General features: G+C 40.0%; 1 protein-coding gene and 1 pseudogene across 1 annotated transcript in view; one reads left to right on the top strand and one right to left on the bottom strand.

Annotated features, from left to right (window-relative positions):
• LOC139478372 (uncharacterized) overlaps positions 1 to 14,436 on the bottom strand; it is a 72,344-nt gene that overhangs the window by 48,870 nt on the left and 9,038 nt on the right. Inside the window, exon 3 of the mRNA XM_071260808.1 lies at positions 7,286 to 7,423. Within this exon, the coding sequence (XP_071116909.1) occupies positions 7,286 to 7,423 (138 nt within the window). The remainder of the gene's footprint in view (positions 1 to 7,285; positions 7,424 to 14,436) is intronic.
• On the top strand, positions 13,137 to 14,360 carry LOC139478859 (uncharacterized; annotated as a pseudogene).

Raw genomic sequence — 14,436 nt, forward strand, 5'->3', positions numbered from 1 at the left:
TTGTATGGTTGAAAGTCAAACAACGGACCCGAGTTAAATTCCCACGTGCATATGGAAACAATGTGTGCAGCCCATTCTTGCAGTGATTTGACTGGTATAAAATTAATATTATATTATTTGATATTAAAAACCGTAGAGAGAGTGAGGGAGAAGGAGAGAGATTGAGAGAGAGTGAGTAAGAGTGAGAGAGAGAGTCAGAGTGAGTGAGTCAGAGTGAGGGAGCGAGTGAGAGAGAATGAGCGTGAGAGTGATAGAGAGTGAGGGAGAGAGAGTGAGAGTGAGTGAGTGAGAGAGAGCGAGGGAGAGAGAGTGAGCGTGATAGTGATAGAGAGTGAGGGAGAGAGAGAGTGAGGGAGAGGGTGAGCGAGAGTAAGAGAGAGCGAGAGTGAGAGAGAGTGAGAGTGAGAGTGATAGAGAGTGAGGAAGAGTGTGAGAGAGTAAGAGTGAGTGTGAGAGAGCGAGTGAGAGTGAGTGAGAGACAGAGATTGTGAGGTTGGGAAGGGTAACTGGCACATTTATCACTCATTTACACACCACCATCCAAATAAATCATGACTATTATTTATAATGCCTGTGGGGTCTATATTCATCCCGATAAAACATAATTATTATTAATAATGCCTATGGGGTCTATCTTCATCACCGATAACACATCACTACTAATTATAATGCCCACTGGGTCAATCTTCATCCCCAATAAAACATCCTTGCTATTTATAATGGCTATGGGGTCTTTCTTCATCACCAATAACACATCACTACTATTTATAATGCCTATGACTTCTATCTTCATCACCAAAAACAAATCACTATTATCTATAATGCTTATGGGGTCCATCTTCATCACGAATAAAACAACAGTGCTATTTATGATGCCTATGGGGCCTATCTTCATCCCGATAAAACATCACTATTTTTAATAATGGCTATGGGACTACCTTCATCACCAAGAACACATCACTACTATTTATAATGCCTATGGTGTCTATCTTCATCAAAAATAAAACATCACCAGTAGGTATATTGCCTGTTGGGTCCATATTCATTCGAAAGAAAACATAAGTGCTTTTACTAATGCATATGTGGTCAATATTCATCCCAACAAAACATCACTAGTATGTATAATGCCTACGAGGTCTATCTTCATCCCCAATAAACCATTAGTAATATTTATAATGCCTATAGGGTCCATCTGCAACCCGATAAAACATCACTATTATAAATAATGGCTATGGTGTCTATCTTCATCCCAAGAACACAGCACTACTATTTGTAATGCCTATGGAGTCTATCTTCATCACCAATGCTGCTTATATTATCGATGGGATCTATCTTTATCCCTAACAAATCGTCACAGGTATGTATATTGCCTGTGGGGTGAATATTCATTCGAAATAAAACATCTTTACGTTTTCTAATGCATATATGTATGTGATCTATTTTCATCCCAACAAAAACATCACTAGTTTGTATAATGCCTACGATGTCTATCTTCATCCCTGATAAAACATTCCTATTATTTATAATAGCTTTGGGGGTCCCCCTTCATCCTAATAAAACAACACTACTATTCATAACGCCTGTGGGGTCTATCTTCATCCCGAAATAAACATCAGTGTTATTGATAATGCCTATGGGATCTATCTTCATCTCTAACAAAACATAACTGGTGTGTATATTGTCTGTGGTGTTCGTTTTCATTCAAGATATAACATCAGTGTTTTTTTTCTAATTCCTAATTGGTCTATCTTCATCCCAACAAAACAACACTACTATTTACGTTGCCTATAGCGTCTCCCTTCATCCCTATTAAAACATCACTGCTATTGCTAATGCCTGCGGGGTCTCCCTTCATCCCAATATAACATCACTACTATTTATAAAGCCTGTGTGGTGAATCTTCATCCCCCAAAAACATAACTACTATTTATAACGCCTTTTGGGTCTATCGTCACCCCCAATAAAACATCATTGCTATGGGGCTATCTTTATCACCAGTGAAACATTAGGACTATTTATAATGCCATTGGTGTATAGCTGTATCCCAATAAAACATCAGTACTTTTTATAATGCCTACTTGGTCTATCTTTGTCCACAATACAACATCACTATTATATATAATGACTGTGGGGTTTATCTTCATCCCGACTAAAACTAGTAATACCTGTGGGATATATCTTCACCCATAACAAAGCATCACCATTATGCTTATTGCCTATGGGGTTCGTTTTTATTGGAAATAAAAACATAAGTGTTTTTTCTAATGCCTATGTGGCCTATCTTCATTCCAACAAAACATCACACTGCTTTGGATAATGCCTACGAGGTCTATCTTCATCCTCAATAAAACATCACTACAAGTTATAATGCCTTTGGGGTCTTACTTCATCACCAATAAAACATCACTACTATATATGCCTATGGGGTTTGCTCTACACCCTCAATCAAACATCGCTAAAGTTTATAATGCCTATGGGGGTCTATGTTAGGCCCAATAAAACATCACTGCTATTTATCATGCCTATGGTGTCTATCTTCATCCCTAATAAAACATAAGTAAGATTTATAATACCTTAGGGTCCTTCTTCATCGCTAATAAAACATCACTACTCTATATAATGTCTAGATGGGGACTATATTCACTACTATTTATATTTGTATTCAGGCAAAGTAAACATTTCTGGTGAGAATATTCAGCATCCAATGCTTATCGTAAGAGACGACCGGCAGGATCGGTTGGTCAGGCTCGCTTACTTGGTTGATGCTTGTCATCGTATCCAAATGGTTTAGATACATGTTCATGATGGTAATTACTGGATTGTCTGCCCCAGAGTCTATTATTTACAGGCCGCCGTAATGCGGCTTAAATATTGCTGAGTGCGCCGAAAAACAAGTAAACAAACAAACATAATTACTATTTAGGACACTTAAACTAAACGCTTCTTAAGTATGTCTTCGTTCAGATTGCGGTTTTATGTTCGTTTTGGCAAAATGCTTCAACACACAGCACCTCAACAACAGTGTTGTTATGACGTACTGGTGTGAAAAAATATAGAAAAAATACTTTCATATACCTTTTAAATTTTATTTTATTCTTAATATATTCAGCACATGTTTCGAGTATTTAGTTTTAAAGAGCAAATGACAAAAAGAAAACGGACAATCTAGGAGATTACATGTCCTACTGTAACATTCTTGCCTGATAAATACACAATCTTTCTACACCACTTTGTAATATACAATTCGCTTTGTTCATTTTACATGGATTCATTAATATGATCGTTTCCTTATTTAACAAAGAAGTTACAGGTTTGTTTAGGTTATAATGATTGTACCGTAAACAATGGAGTGCCGGCGTATATGTTGTATACTGCAGTCCGATGCACTTCCGTGTTCAGGTGGGATGCAGTGCGTTCGAAACAAGTGTGACGTGGTCACATAAGCTCCGCCCCTCATAAATATTGTAGCCTTAAGACCATTGTAGGGTTAAGGGCACAACATCCGTTTATTTATGAAATTTACCGATTAATATAAAATAGAAATTTTCAAAACAATAATGTTTGAATTTTGCATTCAATAAACCAATATGAAATAATAATTGATTTTGGTCTATTTAATATTTAAGTGTACATCTACCCGTTTTATGTAAATTAGTTTTAACATATATATACTTGACACCATTCAGACAATAAAATCGTTGTAAAGTATAGGGGCGTCGGACAAATATTAGTAAATGATCCTCGACAATGCTGTCAGACAAGCCAAACATCATCGAACTACGATTTGACAAATTTACAGTGTATTACGCTCCTCGGCCAGATTTAAATGTAACTAGACATATCAGCTTATTAGCTCTATTTAATTTAAAATGTTAGAAAAAGGGTACATTATAATATAATTATATACTGAACCGCTAAAGAAAAGGTCACCCAAGTAACATTGCATGAAAAGTTGTCATTTAAATATCTGGGTAATTTTTGTCAAAGTTTCTAAAATTTAACATTACCTTGTCCGGAAAAATGAAATTTAATGCTAAAAAAACAAAGCAGATGACAATAAAACCGATCGCCCCAGCGCATCACGGCAATGGCCATGCTACCCCGATGCACGTGAGTTCCGTGCAAATTGAAATGCACATTCTTCCATTTCTTGCCCTATAAAAATCCATCTAGATCGGATAACATTCATTCGTTATTGAATTGCTACCAAATGCCAAGATTGACAAGAAATCAGCGACACCAAGCCCTTGGACGATTGCAAGCTGGACAAACCGCCCGACAAGTAGCCAATGCATTTCAAGTCCACGTAAGGACCATATACAGGCTCCAGCAACGGTACCAGACCACCAACACTACAGATGACCGACTACGTAGTGGAGGACCAAGGGTCACTACCCGACGTCAGGACCGTCAGATTGTGCGATAGCATCTTCAAGATCGCTTTGTTACTGCTGCGGAAACTGCCCGACAGACCATGGGGACACACTAGCGACACATTAGTGCAGACACCATGCGTCGACGATTGACGAGCAGTCACCTCCACTGTCACAGGCCACGCCGAGGACCCATTCTGACACCAAGTCATCGCCGGAACCGTCTTCAGTTGGCAACACAGCACAAGCATTGGCGCCATCAGCAGTAGAGCAGAGTACTCTTCTCAGACGTCTGAATGACGTCCGACCAAGGCCGACAACTGCAGCTGAACTGCGTCAGGCGTTCATCAGAGTGTGGGCTCAAGTGCCTATAGCCTTCATCAACCGCCTCATCCATCCCACGTATCGACGTTGCACGGCAGTCATCAATGCACATGGCTGACACACGAGATGCTGACTTGTGATGCCATTTTCTTAGAGACTAGTGTTATATTTCACTTTAAGAACATTTGACACTTGAATTTCATCCTTGATGATCAGTTTTGCCAAGTTTCATCTTTTTAATATGTCCCAAAGTATGTTTACAGTGTTTGGACACATAAGGTTTCTCATATACATGTATCTATCCATGGTGACGTTTCTCTTGCGGTTCAGTATATGTATGTTCACGTTAACTTGTGGCGTGTTTCATGAGACAACAAAACTTGACAATTCCTAAATTATCTCTCTTTGCGAACGAAAATTATGGTCACTTTTAAGTTTTGAACAGACTTATGGATCTAGATAGACCCAGTATACACCACATAACATCAGACTTGAGCACGCATCTTAAATGCTGAACGCCTGCTGTCTCGTCTTGACATTGTCATTTAGAATAACGTCCCTTACGTTCATCCTTGACTTTGTACGCAATGTGTTCACATAAATTATTATTTCAATTCTAATAGCTATAGTGTCGTAACACTACACTTATTGATCATAACATTTATTGGGTTGAAAAATGTCTTTGCATAGCACACGAGTGCGATTTGTATTCGGGTGGTCGTGGCATCTTTTGTCATAAGAACCAAACATCAACTTCAACGTAGGACATATGTAGGATTGTATAGAATTTCACTCATAAAGCTGTGTGTTAAACAGTGTAAACAGACAATGTGATCGCGAATTCCGTGTCACTTATCCATGTTGTTGTTATCGTCAGCGGCTTTGATTTGTTGGTTGATTGGTTGGTTGGTTGGTTGGTTGATTGATTGTTTTCTTTACGCCGCACTCAGAATATTCCAGCTATATGACGGCGGTCTGTAAATAATCGAGTCTGGACCAGAAAATCCAGTGAATGATATCATGAGCATCGATCTACGCAATTGGGGTCGATGACTTCCATCAACCAAGTCAGCGAGCCTGACCACCAGATCCCGTCAGTCACTTCTAACGACAAGCATAGTCGCCTTTTACGGCAAGCATGGGTTGCTGAAGACCTATTCTAGCTATCGTATCTTTATGCAATCTGCGACAGGTTTGCGATAGTTTCGAACTTGTATGTTATCTTAAACTTAAGTTATCTTATCTTTGAACGTAAGTTGTTAGGATTAATCGTAGCTGAGATCGTTTCGAAACTCCAGGCCCAGCTCAATATTTCTGGCAAGTTCAAAGTTGTCCCATTTGTACTCTACATGTGCCACATAATGCTACTCTGTGGTGGTTAAAGTTATTTCATTTCCATCTCTATGATGTCTCCAGTGAGTGAGCAGTGACTGTGACCATGCGTCTCAATTCGATGTCGCGGAAAGGTCACGCCATGATACTACACTATAATAAGATAATTTGTATGTGTATTCATCGTTAATTGCTATAGTTTGGTCACAAGTGTGAAAGTAAATTATGTCCTGTAATATGGTTATTCTGGATAGATAGAACATTACCAGCCTATTGCACATATTTGGGTGTCTGTTTGTCTTTTGTTGACTACGTAATTGTGTTCTTAAACATAAGACTGAATGTGCGCAAAAGCTGATTAATTGATGTAGAGTATTTATACATGTTGATAAATGTGTTTCTATTATTGTGTTACTTTATGTGTAACATAATTATCAATATATTATTTCTTTGTGTACATTGTGATTTTGAATACATTGTGATAAAAGATTAGAAGTCTATGGAGAGTACAATACAATCTACATATAACTATTCTGACAATCAGATTAGCATCACTCTCCCATAGATCATGATGCCTGGATACCTACAAATACTTCTGCTGTAGATTCTGATGTCATACAGCTGGTAGTCCCGGCCCAGATCCACTGTCCAGTCTGACGGAGATCTATAAGCGTGGAAACAGGTTCCACTCTCACCATTTATGTTATTGTCTCCGTCCACAGCCTTTGATGGGGACCAGTTGCGAAGTTGACCAGATGTTGTTGATGCTGCCTTGTTCAGTGCAATGTTTTCTGTGTAGTACATTAACCATCTCACACACAAACTTTCATACAGATCGCAGTACATGCATTTACTGAGGATGACGACATTAGGCGAGTCATGTCGTTGTGAAAATATCTTGTTACTTATTACATTACTTGTATATCAGTCTTGCTTGACAACGTTATAAAATCTTTGCTTGAAAACGGTATGAGAATCTATACCGAAACGTCGTCTTTACGGTAATCAAAGAAGTTGTAATCCATAAATAGTGTCTACTTTGACATGCATATCAAGTTAACGTGGGTTTACATGCATGATGAAAGTCAAAAGCTCTACTGTTGATAAGGTAAATTAATGAAAACTAAAACCCAACTCACTCAGTCTTTTGTATTACAAATGTATTGTATATGGATGTTATATAAATATAACCCTATTACAATTAGTTGTTCCAAGAGGTGTTTTCCACAGAAATGTAAAACGTATGTGGAACTGACGTTTCTGGCAGAGGCCCCCTGCCTTCCTCCATCCAGTGTCACAGTCACCAGAACAAGCACCTGTTGTCTCGTTACATGGTGTCCCACAGTTGCAAGAGTAGCTGCAGGAGTCTCCAAACTGTCCAGGTGGGCAGGAATCTGTGACGAGATACAGGGAGGTGAGATGAAACATTCACATGATGGTCTGCAGTCTGCAAACAGCCTGGTGAGCTGGTGAGATTCAACAGTTGTTGATACGCTGTGGTTGATACGCTGAGAGAAAGCTTCTCTTTTAAATCCCATAAATACTATAAACTACTAAAGATACATATCCTGAGAGTTATGTAATAGTTGATTATTGTCTGAGTGACTGTTCTTATACATACTGACTTTGCTTGTTTGTATATCTACCCGACTACAACTAATTTGTAAACTGAGTGTTATCCGACTAAATAATTATCAAAAGCATACCATGCTGTGCTGACTGGTGCTCATTTCCAAGACTGGTTGTTTTTAAGGTATTTAATAATCTAATCTGATTACTGTATGGTGAATTTCACACCTGGTGTTACTTTACTGTCCAGGCGATATTGCACTGCAGCATAATATAATCACCCCCAGTCAAGTTAATGATAAATTGCATGATCGTGTCGTTTCGTCATGCTTCTTACTCTGAATATTATAGTTGACTCTGAATATTACAGTTGACGGTTGATAGTTGGGCGGTTGATTCCACCAACTCCGATGCTATGCTTTGTTGTATATTTGCCCAACGGTTTTCATGAGGTTATACATGTGTACGTTTGGCGTGAATCGGTGGAATACAACTTCAGCATGCCATATACATTTAGGCAGACTCATATAAATATAGTATATTAATTCAACCTTACCTAAATATCTATCATCAGTTATATTTACAAAGATGTTTCAAAACACAGGAAAAGCCACATGCAAACTCCATCGTTCAAAAAGCCTTGAAATGGACAGCGGGCGTGGTTGTGCATTAAAACATATTATTCCAACAGAGATGAGAAAGTTATCCACCTGGATCAGCGCACCGTGTGTTTAATTGAGGAGATACTGATCTTCGTTTACTGGGTAAACAGATTGACCAATGTTCAGTTATATACAAGTATCAAATTAACATAAGCAGCTAGGCTAGATGGCCGCCCATGGCTTCGAGGAAAGGTCCGGACTAAATTTTTAAATGGTGGCCCGTGGGGGTCGACATTTTCGATTCAAACAACTTGATTATTAATAGACACATTTCTCCTCTCAACAAGCAACGTGTTAAGTTTTCAATATCCTGCTGTCACTTATTTGCCCTATCACATATCCTCAGATACATCATATCCTTGTCTGACGAGACGTAGGGCCGTGAGACTTCATGAGATACGTGTTCTATGCATGTATGTAAGGCGACATGGTTTTGATGAATCTAGGGGTACAATGTAAAACAGTAAGGTTGCGTATCAACAGCTTTCTATGAACAATTAATACTTCCTACATAATCCTCCAACGTCATGCATGTGACTCATTGATTCGCTGTGAGGTTAACATCGCAACAGTGGTAGCAGGATATCTTCCGTCCAGGTCACGTGCGGTCAGCCATGGCGACGTATCAGTGAGGAAATATTATTTACATTCACTCTAAACAAAAAAATACTATTGTCTATTTATACATTATATAAAGCGTGTCGCTTCACCACGAGTGACAAAGCTATGCACGTTTTCCTTTATACCAAATAACACACAATTACCTTTGACAGACCAGGATATGGAGCACTATGTTACATTTCAGTAGTAAACAGCACGAGTCTCGAATACCAGCTGCACAATTCTTCCAGCGCTTGAGGATTGTGCTTATTTCGTGGCATTATCGCATCACAACAGAGTAATCGTGTGTGCAGCAACACTTAATAATATTGTCCTGTATACAATGATTATAAAAAATAATAAAATCTTCATTTTAGCACAGTCCATTGTACAATTCCGACTGTGTCATAAGCATGTGTTTATGAATCACAACTCAAGTAGTGATGACACAGGTTGTTCACGCAAAGATGAGCTTATCCTGCCCACCGGTGACACCCGTAAAAAACATATGCAAAACATGCTGCACTGATCACACCGCCAAGGGCTACACTAAAGAAGGTAGGTAGTGTACATAGAAAGATACTTGAAAAGGACAAATCCTATAAAGTTGCTGGTTAGTATGTCATAAGTTCATTCTGTCTTTTACTTCCAGGTGAAATTAACTACACCGGGCATATTACCTGATGTGCTGCAAATATCTCTGAGGAAGAGCAGAGACACGAGGAACGAGCCTTCACACAACGCGTGCTACTTCGTTACAGATCTCCATAGTGAGAAAAGCCTAAGTTTTGTTTGAAGTGTGTTTCATGCGGGATGATATACCAACATATGCTTAATACATGGCATTTCATTATGTACCTACATATAGGTACAAAGTAAATCATAGATCCTGCGATATATTTATCATTATCTAGCCCCTGTAGATATATACTTGTGTTGAGTGGATATCATGCTACATCATATGCCATTGCGTCCGTCTTGTGGTACATGTAGATTGTGTGAAACCAAAGCCCTCATGTAGATACAGACGTACATATGTATCAAGTTACATAATATACTTCAAAGAAAACTGTTCATCACAGCACTTCCCACCTTCTTTCAGCTCTTCTGCTGTGTGTGTTATTGTTGGCAGCCTGGGGCCGTACAAGCAGCCACGATTACCACAGGCGGATACAGCTTTTTTTTAAAGGGGGGAGGGGGGGGGTGCACAATTAAGATCTATTTATTGTCTTTGGTGGTAATTTATACAGAAATAAAGATTTTTTTTCGAAAAAAGGGGGGTGCTAGTAAGTGCTCACTCTTGCAAACTGTTGTGTTTGATTTCTTTAAAATAAATGTTCTTCCCACATATATCGCTTACTTTCATCGCCAGACATTGGTGTATTTTCCTGTTGTTCCATTTCAAAACAAACTTTACCTTTATATATTCAATGTTATATCGAAATTCGATTTAAAAACCTACATGGGAGGCAGTGTGCATTGCAATAGGAGATCAATGGCCTTTGAAGCGGAAAGCGTGACTGGATATTGGTGTAAGGATGACTGGACCTCGGGTATTGATGACTGGACTCAGGCAGTGTGATGAGAGGATCCTCAGCATGATTTAACGATCGCAGTCACGTAGGCTATAGATGGTTAACCGCTGAAGACTGACTATGAATACCTGCTTGTCGTAAGAGGCGACTAACGGGATGAGGTTGTCAGACTCGCTGACTTGGTTGATGTATGTCATCGTACCCAAATTGCGTGGATCGATGCTCATGATGTCCAGTATCAATTATTTAAAGGCTGCTGTTATATAGTTTGAATATTTCTGACTGTTATTTTTTTCAACTAACGACAATATATTCAATAAATTCTCTCTTGTTGCTATGTTGCAATCAAACTTATAAAATCCAGCGACTTGATTCCTTTGTTCTCTGACTCGCGATATTTTACTTAATACATATTACTTATGCATAATTTCTGTTTACTACTCTTTGATCACTTTCTGTAACCAGGCATGTTACATTCAGATCATTAACGAGTGAGAAAAGGTTTTCGACTGAAAGTGTGATAGCTTTTAAAAGTGAGTTTTTTTGTTCAAATTGTGTAGTTTTATTAATTGTCATTGCCATATATGTGAAATGATATATGAACAGATACACATTACCATCTACATTGTTGAAAGAAGTCGCTACGTGCTCGCTTGTGAATCCTATTCTGTCTCATATTTGACAGGTTGGAAATTGTAAAGGCAGATTTAAGTCAAACCAGTTCGCTCTGGATTTGCAGATGTCAGTTAACAAAATATGCTGGTTTTATCTTTTTCAGCTCATGCTAGTGTTGAAGGAGTCTGCTTTTAGTTTCTGAAGTTGATTTGGCTGGATGTTCCACTTACAAAGGATTGTCCCGAAACTTCACGAGCCTTCAAATCCTGGCGTCCTTTTGGGATATAGAGGAGGAACCTGCTTCCGTCCGACCAATGCATTTTGTGCCAGTTTCTCAGACTTTTGCTAAACAGCATGCCAAAAAGGAACCCCTGTCGCTAAGGAGGTTTAATGACTGGACGCCATTCCTGCTGCTCCTGCTGCTCTCAAGTGGTTCTGTAATGTTCTGGTGGACACACGGGACAGGACGCGTTGTTCTGTCTCCGCGATGTGACCTCACATGAGGCCGTTATGACCATGGTAGGTCTGTCACAGCACTGGTTAGACAATGTCTTCACACCAATTGCCTGATGACTGTGTAGCGGTAGTCTAGGTGACGCCAGATGGACGTCAGTTGAAAGACAACCCTATGGAATGTATTCCGATCATTTCTCGTCTCAGCATCTGTGATATCCTACTTCGTGTCATGTTCACAGGGAATTATTAAACATAGCAAGTTAGCGGGATCAAATACCAAAATTTGATGCCCGTACATACTGTATTTCCGGGAGTGGCATCCTTCACGTGCATGCCATGGTGAGTTCTAACATTACCGTCAAACATGACATTTCACCTCTTTTTGAAATTATCATTGCAATTACAGTTATTCACATGGAATAATTCATTATCTCAAGGGGTGCTCATCTGTTTCCCAGGTGCATTCATATAATTCTGAAAGGATCGTATGTTCGTAAAATAACAATTTTCTTATTTCAGCAATATCAAATCAATACAGTATGCACATTTTGACTGATCATCACACCATCCTGCTGTTTCTAAAATTAAGTCCTGGACTAGACCCTCAAACGGGTGTTTCAGTTTATGAATGAATCAATTAAATAACTTTCCTTCATGGGTATATTGAGTTCTTGTTTGTCAGATCCAAAATATAATGTAATAATCCCCTGTTGCATCTGTAGTTTCTTCAGTAATATCACTGTCAGCCGAGTCAAACTTAATCAGTGTTAAATGTGTTTGTTTTTTCTCAATTAACTGAAGGAATTAATAAGTTTATCAAATCACTGATTTTGATATTGTTTGTTCCACGTACTGATTCTGTATTTGAAATATTATACCATGGTGCTATTGAACATTTCAGATAGACTTAAAATAAAACGGAAAAGGACCCTGGTATATTTAAGAATGAATAATGCAAAGCTGCGTTTGCTGTAATTATATCGCTCTAAAGCTGACACCATTTCGTTACACTAATGACACAATGCAATGCCTCCCATACATTACCCAACATGTTCCGTTGCTGAAATCAGCATATGTGTCACTTCTTTCAAGTAATAGACACTCCAATCATCACAAACGAAGTATAAATTAACTGACAGGTCTTACTGTTGCCTCGAACATGAAGACTCGATGGCATGAGTCAACATTGTCAAAACATGGCTATCCCATCGACCCAAAAAGATTGAACAGTCAGTCACCTCATTGATAAACTGTCGTCGGTACTCTGCCAAAGGGTTCGGCATACAGATACTGAGTAATTAATTCAAACGTTAATATTAAGAAACAAATATTAGAATCAAACCGAAATTAAATAGAATTAAAACTCGATTGTGCAAAGGATGCCTTTGTAAAGGCCTTATATTATAAACTATTGGGTCTCAGCAAAGCAAATGCAATAGCTAGCTTTCAATGCCTAATTTATATGTCACATACACTAATCTGATACTCTCCCGAAGCCAGTTGTAGCCAGCTCAGTAACACCCATGATAACACAAACATCCTGACACCCTCATTGTTGAACAACCAGGAAGTGCAATACCCCGACAAACTAAGCCTAGTGTAACGCCCACTGCACATATTTACATTTAGAACTAACTACTAAATGACTTTATGTAACCCAATCACCCCTCGTAACTCAATCACCCCGGGCCACCACTCGGCACCGTGCCCGGGGAATAATCCCGCGCAAGCATCATCCCGCCCTTTGTTAGTCCGTCATTCGCGAGCAGCCCTTCCCCAAGTACACACGTGTGTCACTGTATCTAATCGCTTTCCCATTTTACGTTTCCTTTGTACCCAGTCGCGAACGTTTCGCCGATTACGCTTTGAATACCATCTATTCCAACACTCGCCGTATCGCATTTACACAATCGCGACCGTTTCGCCGATTACGCTTTGAATACCATCTATTTCAGCACTCGCCGTATCGCATTTATTCCGCTCTACTCCCGAACTTCACCCTCGGGACAATTTACGCTTGTGGAATACCAACTCACCACCCCGACTTTTCGTGATGCCTCCCAAGAGAAGAGCAACCGTCAACCACAAGCTTGTGAGGGGAGCCAAGCAGGCCAGGACAACCAGAAGACAAACCCCGGGAGTACACATTGTACAGGAGACAACAGCTGATCGTGAGTCTGCCAATTACGGAAATATCGAAGGTGGCAACAGAATTAACGTACAATCGGCGCAGCTTGTAAATGCCGCGCAGGTTGCCAACTCGGCTACCCAGGTAAACGAGCAACTGGGAAAAATACTCCAGTTGCTGGAACATTCAGCGCCCGGCCCGGTTAGCGCAAACCAACAGGTAAGGCTTGGTTTTAGTTCTCCCGCCATTTCGCCCAACATAGGGAGAATCCCCGATGCGCACAACGAGGCCGACGGTGACGCGGCCCCAGCCAATCACATCGCTGGATACGGGGATTCCCTTTCCTTCCGTGCGGACGGAATAGACGCGCACGTCAAACAACAGGTGAGGGAAAAAATCTGGCGTGGCGAGTATGTCGACCTCGGCACAATACTACCAAACACCGAGGGAAGTCACGAGGACGGTACGATTACCATGGCGTATGACTCCTCAGGTAAGGTAATTTTTAAACCAATAAAACAGCAAGCAAAGCGCCTGTCCCTGGCAAGCTGGACTTCAGCTTTCCACATTTTCATGTGTACTTACGTTAGTAGGCACTCCGAGGTCCGCACAACCCAGGGGTTGCTGTCCTACATGGAAACCATAAGAACGGCGGCACTTCGATTCGGGGGGGATGCCTGGTCAACCTACGACCAACAATTCCGACACAGAATGTCAAGGGACCCCTCACGACGCTGGGACAACATCGACGGGGAGTTGTGGCTGAAGTACATGGCAACACAGCCGGTACTACAACCAGAATCAGGCGGACGGGGCGCAATGACACGCGTACAGGGGGACAT

The sequence above is a fragment of the Haliotis cracherodii genome, unplaced genomic scaffold, assembly GCF_022045235.1.
Source record: "Haliotis cracherodii isolate W230 unplaced genomic scaffold, xgHalCrac1.p SCAF_4, whole genome shotgun sequence".
Lineage (NCBI taxonomy): Eukaryota > Metazoa > Mollusca > Gastropoda > Lepetellida > Haliotidae > Haliotis > Haliotis cracherodii.